Source organism: Rana temporaria, chromosome 1 (genome assembly GCF_905171775.1).
Source record: "Rana temporaria chromosome 1, aRanTem1.1, whole genome shotgun sequence".
Taxonomy (NCBI): Eukaryota; Metazoa; Chordata; class Amphibia; order Anura; family Ranidae; genus Rana; species Rana temporaria.
In genome coordinates, this window is record NC_053489.1 from 360,565,736 (window position 1) to 360,582,954 (window position 17,219).

General features: G+C 45.7%; 1 protein-coding gene across 4 annotated transcripts in view; it reads right to left on the reverse strand.

The window, feature by feature from the left end:
* Positions 1-17,219, reverse strand: part of MIER2 (MIER family member 2) — an 85,338-nt gene that overhangs the window by 39,325 nt on the left and 28,794 nt on the right. For all 4 annotated transcript variants that reach the window (XM_040321922.1, XM_040321914.1, XM_040321939.1 and 1 more), the window contains one exon: positions 5,757-5,820. In XM_040321922.1, the coding sequence (XP_040177856.1) occupies positions 5,757-5,820 (64 nt within the window). The remainder of the gene's footprint in view (positions 1-5,756; positions 5,821-17,219) is intronic.

Consider the following 17,219-nt stretch of genomic DNA (forward strand, 5'->3'; position numbering starts at 1 on the left):
ACAGGCCATGCGCCCATTGCGTGGTACCAGTTTTGGGTATAGGCCCTGTGACAGAACCCACTGTCACTGTGTTTTGGAAAGAACTGTGTCCGTGCCTCCTACCGACAGACTATGGGCCAGAAGATACTGGAGACCCGGGACAAGCTGGCATGGATGTAATGTAATGTTACAACCCTTCTCCCCCCACCCCCCCCCCTCTTGTTGCTGTGTCTAATTGTGTTGATTCATGACACATAGACAATGGCCTAGACTGCAGACATCTCTCCGCAGGGGGTGTGTATTGAGGCTGCCTGCTTACCATAAACTCATTGGGTATCTGTAGACTGTTTCAATGTACAAATGTTCAGTTCCCATTGGTTGTTGGCTAAGGGGAATGTCCCTAGCTCTGTGTAACTGTATGTCTTGGAATTTAATAAACAGTTTAAGCTCTGGATGTTTAACCCTCAACACCTGTGTGGATTGTCTCGTGATTGAGGGGTTAAGGGCTGGTTATGGCGAGGTTGCAGGCTGCGGGTGCGTTTGGAGGACAGGAGACACAGGTCTGGCGGATGTGCCCACCTGGGGTATCTGAGATCCGTCACAGGCCCTCTCCTCCTTTTTGGAGCTAGGCAGGGGAATTGTTGCCCATTTGGGCGTTGAACATGCTACTGTATATAGTTATATGTTTTTCTGTATGTATGGTGTGTGTGTGGATGTTTGTGTGTGCAGCACTGCGACCGTTATTTGCTCCTGTGGCCGTGGTTGGGGTTCTCTGGAGATTCCCCCTCTCTCTTCCTCCCTTCCTTGACCCAGTGATTTTACCACTAATCCCATGGCCGAGGTAGCCTTTTGCTCATGGAATGTCCGTGGGATGAATTCCAAATTTAAAAAAGAGCGGCAGTTTGAGGCCCTGAAACATGTTAAACCGCAAGTCTTGTGCCTCCAGGAAACTCATCTCATGGGGTCCAAGGTGTTGGCTCTCAAGAAACACTGGGTCGCCAATCACTACCAATCCACCTACTCTAATTATGCCCGGGGGGTTGCAGTCCTGATCCGTAAGGGGTTGCCCTTCATGTGTCACAGAGTCATTCTTGATCCAAAAGGTGCAGTTTGTCATCCTGCATGTCTCCATACATGGGACCCCCCTTATACTGACCACGGTGTATCTCCCTCCTCCGGTCACGGCTACAGTTTTCTCTCAACTCAGTGTCCACTTTGCCACCTTACCTAATGCTCCTATGCTTATTCTTGGGGATTTTAACTGTCATGCAACCTGAATTGGATAGACTGAAACCTATGCAATCTGAGTCTAAGCTATTTCGTGCGTGGTGCTCTGCTTATGGATATGTGGCGCTGGAGGTATCCCACTGCCAGAGTGTACTCATGCCAGTCTAGGTCCTATGCAGTGAACTCCAGAATTGACTATGCGCTGGCCACGGGGGATCTCCTGCCCTGTGTACAGTCCATGGCGTATGTATCCCAAACGTAATCTGACCATTCTATGTTACAGGTGGGTTTGAAGCTGGGCCACAGGCCTTTGTTCCGAACCTGGCGACTCAGTCCTCTCTGGATTTCTACGCCAGAGATCTGAGGCGATCCCAACTGACATGGCCGACTACTGGTCCCTCAACGCAGGTTCTGCAGCTGGGGGCTCTGTATGGGATGCCTTTCAGGCTGTTAGGGGCTCCTATATCTCCCGCATTCAAAACTATAGACGCACCAAGCGGGCGGTAGGGGACAAACTCCAGAAGGCTCTTGAGGAGGCTCGCGCCAGACACACGGGTGCTCCCACCTCTGAAACCCGGGATATGCTCACGGATGCCCACAGGGCGTTGCAGCTCCACATCTAAGAAACAGCAGCTTGATCTCTGCTCGTATCCTTGAGCATAGGGGAAAAAAATGGTAGGCTTCTTGCATATCTTGCCCATACAGAATTTCAGGATTCCTCGATAGCCACAATTCAGCTCCCAGATGGAACGTCCACTACGGACGCATTGACCATAAACCAGACTTCTATTGTACGCTGTACAGGGGTGCAGCATTCCCGGCAGAACCTGACTTTGTGGGTTTCTTTGAAACTCATACCTTCCCAAAACTGAGTGAGTCCCAAATATCCATACCAGATAAACCCATTTCCCTGAAGGAGGTTGTCGAGGCCATTCGCCTCCTGCCTCCCAATAAGACTCCGGGTATGGATGGTCTTCCCTCGGAGTGGTGTCGGACGCATATAGGAGGAACTGGCCCCTAAGCTGCTCAAAGTATATCATGACTCGCTTACATTGGGAAAACTACCGGATTCTATGAATGAGGCCCTTATTGTAGTTATACCCAAACCTGGTAAGGACAGGCTGCAATGTGGGTCTTACCGGCCCATATCGCTCCTGAATAATGACTCCAAAATTCTAGCAAAAATACTCGCCCTCAGACTTCAGACAGTCATTCCATCTCTTATACTGCCCGATCAATCTGGCTTTATGCCTGCCAGGAGTACATATGACAATATCCGCAACCTGTTCTTACACGTCCACAGAGCGGCACGCATGAAATGTAGTGGTCTAGTCCTTTCTTTGGACATATTAAAAGCTTTTAATACTGTGAGCTGGCCCTTCCTCTGGGAAACTATGGCTCGGATGGGGATTGGACAGGGCTTTATTAAATGGGCCTACTTGTTATACGCAGCTTTGCAGGCTAGGGTCCGCACGAATAGGGATATATCTCGTCCTTTTTTTCTGGAAAGGGGCACCAGGCAAGGGTGCCCTCTCTCTAAACTTCTGTTTGCATTGGCCATTGAGCCTTTGGCGGTGCGGCAGGCGTCTGAGATTGGGGGCATCCGATCTGGTCTGCTGGAGGAGAAGATTTCTCTCTATGCAGACGATGCCCTGATTTATCTCGATGGTAAGGAAAGCTCCTTTCATGCGTTGTTACAGGTGGTCGATGAGTTTGGTGCAGTCTCGGGGCTTCAGGTGGGCTGGGAGAAGTCCCAGGCCTTTGCAATCGGCCCTCCTTTTCCACTTGACTATCTACAGGGGTAACGCATCCAATTGTCACAGTCCTTCAAGTATTTGGGTATCCAGATACATGCTGACCTCTCTAGATATGAAGACCTTAATGTTAACCCTATTTATCAACAAATGACGGATAAATTCCGTACCTGGACGTCGTTGCCCCTTAATTTAATTGGTCGTATCAATATATTTAAAATTATTTTTTTACCTAAATTTCTTTATTGTTTTCGTGCCTCCGTTTTTTCTCACCCAAATTTTTTTTTAAAAACTAGATTCGGTTCTTTTCGGTTTTATATTGAATGGCGGTCACCCTCGTATAGCCAGGTCTTCCCTCAGGCGGCCAAGGCCGTGGGTGGCCTGGCCTGCCCGAACCTGCGACTATTTTGCTCGCCTCCCAGCTCGCCTATGTCCATGACTGGCTGCACTCTGACCCACAAACTCCGGCTACTGCTCTCTTGTTATCCTCGTTTGTACCTCCTACTTCCCTGCGGGATAAATTGCATAGGTTTCAGAGGTTTGGGGGTTCTCTCCCATCGAGGTCTGTTTTATGGCCTGGGGGGAAAGTGAAAGGCTGCTGTCACAGGCCACATTTCGCATGTCACCGGACTCCTCTATGGCGGAACCAGAATATTCCGGAGCTCTTTGGTCACCTGGATTCGGCATGGTGGGCCCCTTTCGGAATAACGCATCTCTCTCATATTGTGGTAGAGAATACGTTGATGTCCTTTGAGACACTCAGAATTAATTATGGGCTGGACAACAAATTTTTCTTTAAGTATCTATTGTTGAGACATAGTTTGGGTCCCTGACCACAGAGCTCTCGGAGACTTCCATTGAAAACCTAATGTCAGCTCCTGATATTGCCAAGTTGGCAGGCATGTACTGGCCATAGGGACTACAGGGAGTTTCCCGGTGGGCGATGGCTTAGTGGGCCGGTTTCAGTGACAGCCTGTCAAAGTAATGGCTGTGCAACTTGCCCTCCACTTCATGCAGTGATGTGAAAAGGATGAGAAAAACAAAGAGGAGAATAAGTAAAATATTAAAAGCTGAGTGAGGACTCCTTATGTTATGCTACTTATGTTTTTTTGCAGAATTATGTATAGTTTATATACTGTTTTTTTGCTTGTTTTGCAAACTTAAAGTGGGCTGGTCTGGATGAAGTCCAGGGCCAAATATTGGTCTCAGTCCAGCCCTGCAAGTTGGTGACAACCTTTTATGGCTGCCTTCAAAGGGTGGGGGCCGATCTCTTTCAGAACTCTCATCACAAATGGCTTGTGTCTATGCCTGAGCTTTCTGAAGAAAGATTGGGAGGAGGCTACGGAGGGGTGTTTTCAGGATATTATTAGTACTGCAGATTTGTTGGCACAATTTAAGTTTGTGCAGCACTTACATTATACACCTGCTCGGTTGGTTAAAATGGGTCTGGGACTGGATACAGCTGTTGTAGATGTGGCACAGTGGCTGCTGACTGGTTTCATATGTTCTGGACGTGCCCAGGACTTTCGACATTCTGGAAGGATATCTTCGCCTTTTTTGCTGACAAGTTACATTTACAGGTGCCTCATATTCCGGAAGTTGGACTCTTGAGAGTGCTGAATGATCACATTCCCCGATCTCACCCCAGGACTCTGTTACATATTCTGTGTATGGCAGCCGTGGTTGGATATCTCCAAGAACTTCTGGGGGGGGGGGGGGGGTCCTTTCCTCACAACTCTCCCACTGAATTGATGTTGTGGGACAGTGCCTCTCGGGTGGTCCTTCCCCTCCCCCTCCTCTTTTTGCCCCTTTTGAGCAACGATTGCTCTTTATGCAATGTATTTCCTTTTATATGTGCTTCAGGTATACTACTGTTATGCGGTCGCTGATGCTGCTTTTTTGCTTGTATGCGTATGACTATGTTCGAGTGTTCGAATGTCTGTGGTTTTTTTTTCCCTATGTGTAGACTGCTGTTATTTCAGTTGAATACTGTTTACTGATATAGCTGTTTACTCTTGTGTTACGATAGCAGCCTGTACTGGCTTATTGTTACTCTGTAACTTCCTTTATAAAAATCTAAAATAAACACCTTTAAAAAAAAAGTTTTGGGCGTTGTGTCAGTAAATTTCAATCTAGTAGGTTGGCAACACTGCCATTAACAGCGGTGGGCAGCTCCCTTCCGATTGCTGTAAAAGTGATCGGGTGGCTGCATGGCTGAAACTGGTATAACTGCTTGCTGCCATGGGCTGATATTCATATATATATATATATATATATATATATATATATATATATATATATATATATATATATATATATATATATATATATATATATATATATATATATATATATATATATATATATATATATATATATATATATATATCTCCTCTGGATAGCAAGAGGTTAAAATGGAATTAATGCCCTGATATAAGCATATCATTTATATAACAAATATCAGGTTAAGGGTCTATTCACACCAGCGCAAACTGCCTTGTTTCTAGTGTGGCTGATTTACGTCACTGCAATGTGGTAGTGTGCGCCGAAAAGAGTACCGCATGTAGTACTTTTTTCCAGCATACAGCAGTCACCGCACGCTGGCCGATTACTTTTTTTAAATGTCATACAGTGACATTTCATAAAGTTATCAGTGCGTTGTGCCAGGATCGGTGCGCATCAGCACGGGCTCCACCACACCACATACCAGCCACTCCGCTGCAGTACAGCAGATGCTGTGAATTGACCATAAAACATTATCTGCCTTTAAACATTCAACAAATTACATCATCTCACCTCTTTCACCAGTCGGGGTGTATCTCAGATATGGAAGTTGAGGCTCAGATCCAAACAAGACTTCCTGCAAGAAAAAAAAATCCACTGAGACACAGCAATGAAAGTACGGTCAATGCGTTTATAATAATTTGCGAGTCTGTAAACTTTTACAAATCATGCTGTCCTATGCTGGTATTTACCCTTTTGCTGACGATTTATTCACATGATAAAGTGCAAATCGATTTGAACATCTGCTAAAAGGCAACCCCAAAATAGAATATCCCCTAACCCCCCGGTGGCTGAAGAGTGGAAAAATCATGTCAATGAGAATTTGGTCAGCAAAAACCTTTGTATTTCTGGATAGAAGTTTTCATAATGAATTTTGAGACGTTATGAAATCTCTGGTTGGCAGTACCAGGCCTAGCTCTTTAGTGACACACAGGTTACTTTTATAAGCTAAATGTAGGAGGCGCTATACATTTACCTTCAATGCAGTAATGCACAATTTGGGTTGCAATATACTATGGTACAACAAGAGATGATAAACTTCTATTGTAAAGCAAATTATTTTATTGATTGACATGTCAAGTAATGTGTTTAGTTGAAGGTTTATCAGAGAGTCTAAAACACTACTGTTAGTCACTTGAAGACCAGCCTATTCTGACACATTTTGTTTACAAGTAAAAATCAGCATTTTTTTTTGGAAGAAAATTATATAAAATAAATAAATGAAATGGATCACATTATGGATTACGCTTTAAAATTGATCACATTCGTGGAATGGCGACAAGCTACAATACGTAAGAACTTCTATAGGCGACGCTTTAAAGTTTTTTACAGGCCACCCGTTTAGAGTGTCAGAGGTGGTCTAGTGTTAGAATTATTGCTCTCGCTAGAACATTTGTGGCAATACCTCACACGTGTGGTTTGAACACCCTTTACATATGGGTGTGTGACCTATGCATGCGTTCGCTTTTGTGCGTGAGCACAAGGGGACAGGGGTGCTTTAAAAAAAATATATATATATTTTAATACATTTTTACACTGTCCCTTTCATTTTTTTTATCACTTTAATTCTTATCACAAGAAATGTAAAACATTCATTACCCAATCAAACTCCAGAAGAGGCTGACTTGCGATCGCCACATCCTCTAATTCTGAGGCGGAAGCTGCTCTCAGAAGGAGGTCATCCAGGCAGCCCACAATTGCAATTCCTCTCGGTCTCAGCAAAGCCAGAATCGGGCGAGCACCTTGGTGAAAACCCTTGGAGCCGATGCCAGGCCAAAAGGGAGGGCTACAAATTGGTAGTGCTCGTCCCCGACCGCAAAGCGCAGGAACTTCTGATGCCCGACGCATATGGGGACATGAAAGTATGCGTCCTTGATGTCCAAGGACGCCAGAAAATCTCCCGGATGGAGTGCAGCAACCACAAAGCGAACCGATTCCATCCTGAATCTTTGTACCTTTAAAAAGCAGTTGAGGGCCTTGAGATCCAGGATTGGACGGACCCCGTCCTTTTTTGGGACTACCGATTGGAAAAGAATCCCTGAAACCTTTTCGGTGGCGGTACAGGGACTATCACTCGGCGCCTCAGCAGGTCTTGCACTGCCCCAAACAGGGCGTCCTGGGAGAATATGAAGGTTGCAGGGAAAAAACCTGTTTGGTGGACAAGAAAGAAACTATCTTGTATCCCGACGATACCAGTAAACCCACTGGTCGGAAAGGAGGGAGGTCCACCAAGCTGCAAACTCGGGAGTCGACCCCCCACCCGAGTGACGAGCGTGGGGCAAACCTTCATGCAATCATAGATTTGTTCGCAGGCTTGTTTGGCTTGCGAAACCAGGGACGCTTCTTTCCCTCAGCAGGCAACTTGTCGGCCTGGGAACGCTTATTTGCGGATCCGGGCAGACGAAAAAAAAACCCGCTTCTGAGTGGAAAAGGAGGACGACTCTGGCCTACGGCGTGGCTCCTTACCTTTTCTGGATTGTGGGAGCAGCGTACTCTTACCCCCAGTAACATTCTTAATGTCATCCAGTGAGGCTCCAAATAGCCTCTCTCCTTGGAAGGGCAAATCTGCCAGGGCCTTCTTAGATGCCTGGTCCGCAGACCAGCATTTTAGCCAAATTAGGCGACGGAGCACCACAGCAGATACTGAGGCTCTAGAAAGCAAAGGAGTCGTATCTATGGCCGCATCGCAGACATATTAAAGGCCATGCACCAACTGGTCTGCCAGTTCCACGCAGATCGGGGAAGCCTGTTGCTCTTCCAACTCTCGGTGCAACAATTTAGCCCATTCAGTAAGCATCTGGGACACCAGGGCCATGGCCAATAATGGCCGCAATGCTGACCCCACCACCGTGAACATGGACCGGGCGACCTACTCTGCCTTCCTATCGTCGGGGTCCTTAAAAGCCTGGGTCTCCTCCACCGGAATTGTGGTTACCTTGTTAAACCTGGAGACCGGGGGTTCCACAATCGGGGGAGACGTCCATTTCTTCAGTAAACTCTCCTCAAAGGCGCAAATATCGTGCAAGATAAAAAGTTGTAATGACCGCCATTGTATTCTCTAGGGTCTTTGCTAAAAATAAGCAAATATAATGTTTGGGGGTTTTATTTAATTTTCTAGCAAATAAATGATTTTTACATGTAGTGACCACGCTGTGTAAAAGACTCACACATGTGGTATCGCCATACTCAGAAGGAATAGCAGAATGTGTTTTGGGGTGTAATTTGTGCTATGCATATGCTGTGTGTGAGAAATATGACAGAAACCAGAAAAAATTATTTATTTTTACAGAATTTTCAGTCTTTTTTCTTTGATAGCCCAGAGGTGATCAAATACCACCAAAAGCTCATTTGTGTGAAAAAAAGGACAACAATTTCATATGGGTACAATGTTGTAATTTGGTAATTGTCATTCAAATTGTAAGAGAACAGAAAGCTAAAAATTGATCTGGTTAGGAAGGGGGTTTTAGTGCCCAGTGGTCAAGTGGTTAAGGACCAAGAGTTGTCACAGAAGGATGCATGTTTTGGTGATGCATGGCACTCGATCACAAAAATTGAACACACTATGCTTTTTTTGTGTGTCACCAGTGGGTATAGAAGGAAAAAGGATTAATCTGCAGAATTCTATTGCACTTGTGGAAGAAAGGATAAACAGACAGGACACACCTTATTTTTCACGCGTGTACTTTATTCATGAAGAGGCTCCAATTATATTTGGTGGAGACTATTGTGAGAACATTTTGATGAACTCTTTTAAGGACAGTTGGCATTTTCTAAGCGCGGGCGAGCGGCGCGCTGTCGTCACCCAAGTTTGTCTGAAAGTTTTGTGTACTGGCCCGCACATTAGATTCAAGGCAAATTTTAATCTGCATAATTGTAAGTGCAATTTTAACCTTTTTTTTTTTTTTTAATACCTTTCTACACATTTAATGCACTATGTGGAGCTGTCACTGTTTTTACATGGTGGGCATTGATACTGCTGACATTTCCTGAAGAACGAGATCCAACAGGACTGCATATCCGAAACTGTGAGATTGGGACCTATTATATGCTGTTTTTGATCCCCTGTAATAAGGGATCGTGGGAATTCGGTAAGAGGCCAATTTATAAGTTTGGTGGAGGAGATATCACATTTTCCTTTGGACACGTTTACAACCAATCTGTAATGTGGCACAGATGCACAGGTGTGACATACTACCTGCTATTTAATGCACTTTCTGCTGTTAATATTTTGGACTATTAACTCATTCATAGCCAAAGTTCATATCTAGCTAATGTCTTTTTGATTTAATCGTTTTCGTTTGTTTGGTTTTCACTTGTAAATCACCACCACCATCACTGGTGTGGGATTCTGAGGTGGCTGCATGCTGCACCTTAGTGGCCAATATAAGTCGCTCCTGACATAGCAGCCAGCTTTATATTTATACCACCATAGATCGCCCACTTGCATATGCTTGTGTTCGGCAAGAAGGGTGGTTGAGGTAGCGCGGTTTATATTTTTCCTACATTTTCTAAGCGCTGGTTTTTGAATGTATATATCTTCCTGCTTGGGAATAGAGGTAATCCAGCAGCTGGGGTTAGATGCTTAAAGCTGGCAACTTCCATCCTCTCCACAGCCCAGTTCTTAAATGAGCACAGGGGGGTGCAGAGCAGAGAGTCCGTAATTGTGAGAACCGAGTGATCGGTGGGGTTTGATCGCTCAGTTCTCAGTGTTAGAGCCGGCGGTGGACCGATGCTGCATCCAGCTAGGCAAGTATGATTAAAAAACAAACAAAAAAAAACAAACAATACTTCATTTAAAAAAGGTAAAAAAAAATAACTTCTATGCCACAGGATCCCACCCAGCCCCCCTTATATTCACCTGAGCCTGATCTCGATTCAGCACTTTGCCCAAAAGCAGCTCTCCCTGCTCTATCCCTCCTCACAGAACAGACTGATAGCATCCATTGGCCCCTGCTACTGTCAATCAAATCTTGTGGTGAGGGAACGGGGGGCAGGGCTGAGCCGTGCTGTCTGTCTATAGACTTAGGCAGCGTGGCTCACGATCGACCCCCATGAGTGCCCCCATAGGCTAGGTTTCTATGTAGGTACTTGCCGAAAAAGTGGAGCCAGGAGCATCAGCGGGGGAACCCTGATTGGGGCTACACTGTGGAAAAATCATTACACAGAGCAGTTAAGTATGACGTTTATGATAAAAATAAAAAAAGAAGATTACAATCACTTTAATTTGCAGCTCTCCCACCTGCTCCCACAGCTGAGCATTTATAGCAACTACTATCCCAGACACATAATACTGCTGCCCCCACCCATGCCCTTGGAGGACCCTTATTGGACCCTCACTGGACAACTTACTCCCCTCAGAGTAGGTACGCAATACCTGCTCAGACGCGTAATCTCCTGAGCATTTCATTCATCCACTTACAGTTGCAATAAAAAGTACGTGAACCCTTTTGAAATTATATGGATTTCTGCACAAATTGGTCATAAAATGTGATCTGATCTTCATCTAACTCACAATAGACAATCACAGTCTGCTTAAAACTAATAACACACAAAGAATTAAATGTTACCATGTTTTTATTGAACACACCATGTAAACATTCACAGTGCGGGTGGAAAAAATAGACTAAATTACATCTCCAAGAGCTAATTGGAGTGAGGTGTCAGCCAACTGGAGTCCAATCAATGATATGAGATTGGAGGTGTTGGTTACAGCTGCCCCGCCCTATAAAAAAACATACACCAGTTCTGGGTTTGCTTTTCACAAGAAGCATTGCCTGATGTGAATGATGCCTCGCACAAAAGAGCTCTCAGAAGACCTACGATTAAGAATTGGTGACTTGCATAAAGCTGGAAAGGGTTATAAAAGTATCTCCAAAAGCCTTGCTGTTCATCAGTCCATGGCAAGACAAATTGTCTATAAATGGAGAAAGTTCAGCACTGCTGCTACTCTCCCTAGGAGTGGCCGTCCTGTAAAGATGACTGCAAGAGCACAGTGCAGATTGCTCAATGAGGTGAAGAAGAATCCTAGAGTGTCAGCTAAAGACTTACAAAAGTCTTTGGCATATGCCAACATCCCTGTTAGCAAATCTACGATACGTAAAACACTGAAGAATGTATTTCATGGGAGGATACCACAGAGGAAGCCACTGCTGTCCAAAAAAAACCCATTGCTGCACGTTTACAGTTTGCACAAGAGCACCTGGATGTTCCACATCACTACTGACAAAATATTCTGTGGACAGATGAAACCAAAGTTGAGTTGTTTGGAAGAAACACACAACACCTTGTGTGGAGAAAAAGAGGCACAGCACACCAACATCAAAACCTCATCCCAACTGTGAAGTATGGTGGTGGGGGCATCATGGTTTGGGGCTGCTTTGCTGCGTCAGGGCCTGGACGGATTGCTATCATCGAAGGAAAAATTAATTCCCAAGTTTATCAAGATATTTTGCAGAACTTAAGGCCATCTGTCCACCAGCTGAAGCTCAACAGAAGATGGGTGTTGCAACAGGACAACGACCCACAGCATAGAAGTAAATCAACAACAGAATGGCTTAAACAGAAGAAAATACACCTTTTGGAGTGGCCCAGTCAGAGTCCTGACCTCAACCCGATTGAGATGCTGTGGCATGACCTCAAGAAAGCGATTCACACCAGACATCCCAAGAATATTGCTGAACTGAAACAGTTCTGTAAATAGGGAATGGTCAAGAATTACTCCTGACCGTTGTGCACGTCTGATCTGCAACTACAGGAAACATTTGGTTAAGGTTATTGCTGATAAAGGAGGTTCAACCAGTTATTAAATCCAAGGGTTCACATACTTTTTCCACCTGCACTGTGAATGTTTACATGGTGTGTTCAATAAAAACAAGGTAACATTTAAATCTGTGTGTGTTATTAGTTTAACCACTTAAGACCCGGACCTTTAAGCAGCTAATGGACCCGGACAGTTTTTGCGATTCGGCACTGCGTCGCTTTAACCGACAATTGCGCGGTCGTGCAACGTGGCTCCGAAACAAAATTGGTGTGCTTTTTTTCCAACGATTTTTTTTGTGACTGCAACATTATGGCGGACACTTCGGACAATTTTGACACATTTCTGGGACCATTGTCATTTTCACAGCAAAAAATGCATTGTTTACTGTGAAAATGACAGTTGCAGTTTGGAAATTAAAGCGGTTGTAAACCGCATATATAATTTTTTTATTTTTTACACCTGCAAGGCAAAAGGCATAATCAGCTAGTATGCACCGCATAATAGCCGATTATGAAATACTTACCTCGGAACGAGGTGAACAACACTTACCTGGTCCACGCCGAGCGAGATGTCATCTTGCTCCGGCGTGTCTTCCGGGTATCGCCGCTCCAGCGCTGTCATTGGCTGGAGCGGCGATGACGTCACGCGCGGGAGATTTAAAATCAGCAAGGTCCGGCGGCTGTCGGTCCTTTCGCCGCGGATTCCCCCTGCGCCGCTGCAATCAGCGGCGCATTGCGAGGGGAATATCTCCTAAACCATACAGGTTTAGGAGATATTTTTTATCCCTACAGGTAAGCCTTATTATAGGCTTACCTGTAGGTAAAAGTGAAAAATAAGGGTTTACAACCACTTTAACCACAAGGGGGCGCTGATGGGGTTATGTATGACCTCATTTGTGTTTCTAACTGTAGGGGGGTGTGGCTGTAGGTGGGACGTCATCGATTGTGGTTCCCTTTGCTTAAGCCAAGGCCCATGTGGGTCTGCTTACAAGAGACTCACTTTACGAAACGTTTATCACCCTAATTTATTAGTGCCTCCTACCCACAATCGTATACAGCATCCACAGATGCCAAGTGCAGTGGAGTTTTAATTGCTTTTTACCATACCACCCCTTTCACCCTCTGAGCAGAGATTAGTGACCCTGAAGGCAGATATATCATTTTGACCTGCCACCTACTTGACACAGAAGTGACTGTGGTATTGTACTACGCACCTAACCAGACACCTACTCTAGTTCCCGGGCCTCAGCACTATTCTCTAACCTCAACCTCCCATCTCTATCAACCTCGCAGTGCACTGAGCTGGATTGACCCATCTCTGATCAGGAAGTCCTCACCGCCATTAAAGCCTTGAGGGCAAACGTTCAGGCCCTGATGGCTTCACAGCTACCCATTAAAAGCTCTTCGCTGACATGCTTATCCCCTTACTAACCAAAGCCTTTAATATTATCCTAAAAGGTCATTCCTTTCGCACAGACTCCCTCACGTCCATTGTCTCCATGCTGCCTAAACCACAATCCGATGGCTCCTCTTGGGCTAATTATCGCCCCATTTCTCTCCTCAACATACACATTAAGCTGATGGCTAAAATAATTTCCTCTCGTCTGAATCTAGTAATTGGATCTGATCCACAAAGATCAGGTGGGATTTATCCCTTTAAGACAAGCTGGAGATAATGTCTGCCGGGCAGTCATATTGGTATACTGGTATCGTCTGACGTCATGCCCGGGAAGCTCTCGGCAAACGTCGGAGCAAGTTAACTGTGCCAGTCGGGGTAAACTTTTCTCCCAGAGCTAGCCGTCTGTTTCACCGGGCTTTCCACTCCACAATCCATGTGGATGTGTTCCCCCCTCGTGTCAACCGCCGGGCTTATTACAGGGGATCCACGAGGCTTCTATGCACTGCAGCATACCTTCTCGCCACTTGGCGGACTGCACGCCTGTAAAGGTATTACCATCACATTGCTAAGCAAGCTGAGTGTTATTTTACCATCCATGCAACGGAGGACTGTTTTTGTTTTAACATATGATTTTATGGCAACATTAAATTTACATTTTAACTATTAGATTGCCTTCCAATCCTTGTCCACAATAGACTTGACCCCTTATAGCGCTTTTCATATGGTTGATATTGTCACATGCAGCCCGCTTCCGTCACATACCAACCGTCGCACTCCAACCACTGATCCACTCCGAGGAACTGTTTGACGCTTGGAGGTGCCACCACGCGAATGAACGTGATTACACTTTTTTTTCCAATAGGCATGGTTCGTACTCCCGCATAGACATGTTTCTAACGGACAAGTGGTTGCTACAGAACAAGGAATCGGTCATGATCCACGATATCACGTGGTCAGACCACGCTGCCATATCGATGTCTATTGCAGAGAGGGGAGTCTCCTCCTCCTCACTAGGGTTGAGCGAACCCGAACTGTAAAGTTCGGGTTCGGTACGGACTTTGGTTTTTTTTTTGCTCCCAAACCCGAACCCGAATAATTGGAAAAAGTTTGGGTTCGGAGTTCGGGTATGTTTTGGCGCGCTGTACGGCAGCCAATCGCCATTTGTTTTGCTACTGTGACTGGGAACTGATCACAGCCATACCTACTTTTGGCATGGCTGTGATTGGCCAGTTCAGCATGTGACCCAGCATGTGACCAGCCTCTATATTAGATCGAGGCACACAGCACAGATCGTCACTCTGCTTTAGTTATGATAGGGAGAGGCTGCTGCTGCTGCTTAGGGACAGTGTCAGAGAGTTGTATCCTGCTTCAGAAATCTCAACAAGCACACTTTATTTCTTTAATATCTGCATCATCTTATGGTTTCTGGCTCGTCACTGTGCTTTAGTTATGATAGGGAGAGGCTGCTGCTGCTTAGGGACAGTGTCAGAGAGGTGTATCCTGCTTCAGAAATCTCAACAAGCACACTTTTTTTTTCTTTGATATCTGCATCATCTTATGGTTTATGGCTCGTCACTGTGTTGTAGCTATGGTAGGGACAGACTGCTGTTGTTGATTGAGGGACAGTGTCAGAGAGGTGTATCCTGCTTCAGAAATCTAAACAAGCACTCTTTATTCCTGTGACATCTGCTGTGCTTCATATAGTTTAGGAATTTTGTTCAGCTATAGGGACAGCAATCTATAGGTGACTCTGTATATTTCAACAGCACTGCACCTGCCACCACCTGTGCACCTGTGATATACTGTGTGTGTCCAGTACATAGTTCAGGGACAGGTTCCAGAAATTTTCCTATAGGGATAGCAATCTATAGGTGACTCTGTATATTTCAACTGCACCTGCCACCACCTGTGCTATACTGTGTGTGTCCAGTACATAGTTCAGGGACAGGTTCCAGATATTTCCTATAGGGACAGCAATCTGTAGGTGACTCTGTATATTTCAACAGCACTGCACCTGCCACCACCTGTGCACCTGTGATATACTGTGTGTGTCCAGTACATAGTTCAGGGACAGGTTCCAGATATTTCCTATAGGGACAGCAATCTATAGGTGACTGTATATTTCAACAGCACTGCACCTGTCCCCTGTGATATACTGTCTGTGCAGTACATTATTTAGAGGTAGGTTCCTGCTTCTTGCTATAGGTAGAGAAATATATAGGTGAATCTCTGCCTATTTCACCAGCACTCTACCTGTCCCCTGTGATATACTGTCTGTGCAGTACATTGTTTAGGGCTTGGTTCCTGCTTCTTGCTATAGGTAGAGAAATATATAGGTGAATCTCTGCCTATTTCACCAGCACTCTTCCTGTCCCCTGTGATATACTGTCTGTGCAGTACATTGTTTAGGGCTTGGTTCCTGCTTCTTGCTATAGGTAGAGAAATATATAGGTGAATCTCTGCCTATTTCACCAGCACTCTACCTGTCCCCTGTGATATACTGTCTGTGCAGTACATTTTTTTAGGGGTAGGTTCCTGCTTCTTGCTATAGGTAGAGAAATATATAAGTGAATCTCTGCCTATTTCACCATATTACACTATTTTTGTATTTAAAATTTCTCAAAATTAGGGCAAGACCCTAAATTTGAGAAATATGTGGAAAACGTCAAATAAGGGACGTGGCCGCGGTCGTGGTTCTGCTGGTGGAGCTCCTGTTACAGGGAGAGGACGTGGTCGATCTGTGCCAGCTACACGCACAATTAAACACCTTTCTCAGGTGCGAGTAGCCGACAGAGCCTGCAGCGATATTTGGTCAGGCCTAATCCAGCTCTACGAATGTTGAGGCCAGGAGCAGAACAGGCGGTAGTAGATTGGGTTGCTGACAGTGCCTCCAGTTCCTTCACATTGTTTTCCAACCAGTCTTGTGCTGAAAGTTCAGAGTTGGCGCCTGCAGCCAGTCTTTCACCTCACCCCCTTGCAAATCAGCCAAGCAGTCTGAGCCCCAAAGCATGCAGCAGTCTCTTCTTTTTGATGAGTCTGTTAGCATGTGTTCCCAGGGCCATCCACCTAGCCCAGCCCCAGAAGGGGAAGAGATTGAGTGCACCGATGCCCAACCACTTATATTTCAAGATGAGTACATGGGGGGACCATCACAGCACGTCTTGGATGATTATGAAACACAGTTGCCAACTGCTGGTGCTTTTGCAATTGTGCAGACCGACAAGGAGGGCAGTGGTGAAGACTGGGTGGAAGATGATGTGGAGGACGATGAGGTCCTCGACCCGACATGGAATCAACCTCATGCAGGTGACCCGTGTAGTTCGGAGGAAGAGGCGGTGGTCGCACAGAGCCACCAGCACAGCAGAAGAGGGAGCAGGGTGCCAAAGCAGAGCGTCTGTCCCCTAGACAGTACGCCTGCTACTGCCCAACGCAGCAAGGGACCGAGCACACCAAAGCCAGGTCCAAGGAGTTCCCTAGCGTGGCAGTTCTTCACACAATGTGCTGATGACAAGACACGCGTGGTTTGCACGTTGTGCAATCAGAGCCTGAAGCGAGGCATAAACGTTCTCAACCTGAGCACAACCTGCATGACCAGGCATCTAAGTGCAAAGCATGAGCTGCAGTGGAGTAGACACCTCAAAAACCAAGAAAGGTCTCTGGCTCCTCCTGCTTCCTCTTCTGCATCAGTCTCGGGCCTCTCTGCCTCTTCATCCACCTCCGTAGTGACAGTGCCACCTGCCACCCCTCAGAGGACCGGCAAGCAACACTACCACCTGGGTCACCAAACATCTCCACAATGTCCCATGGAAGCATTCAGC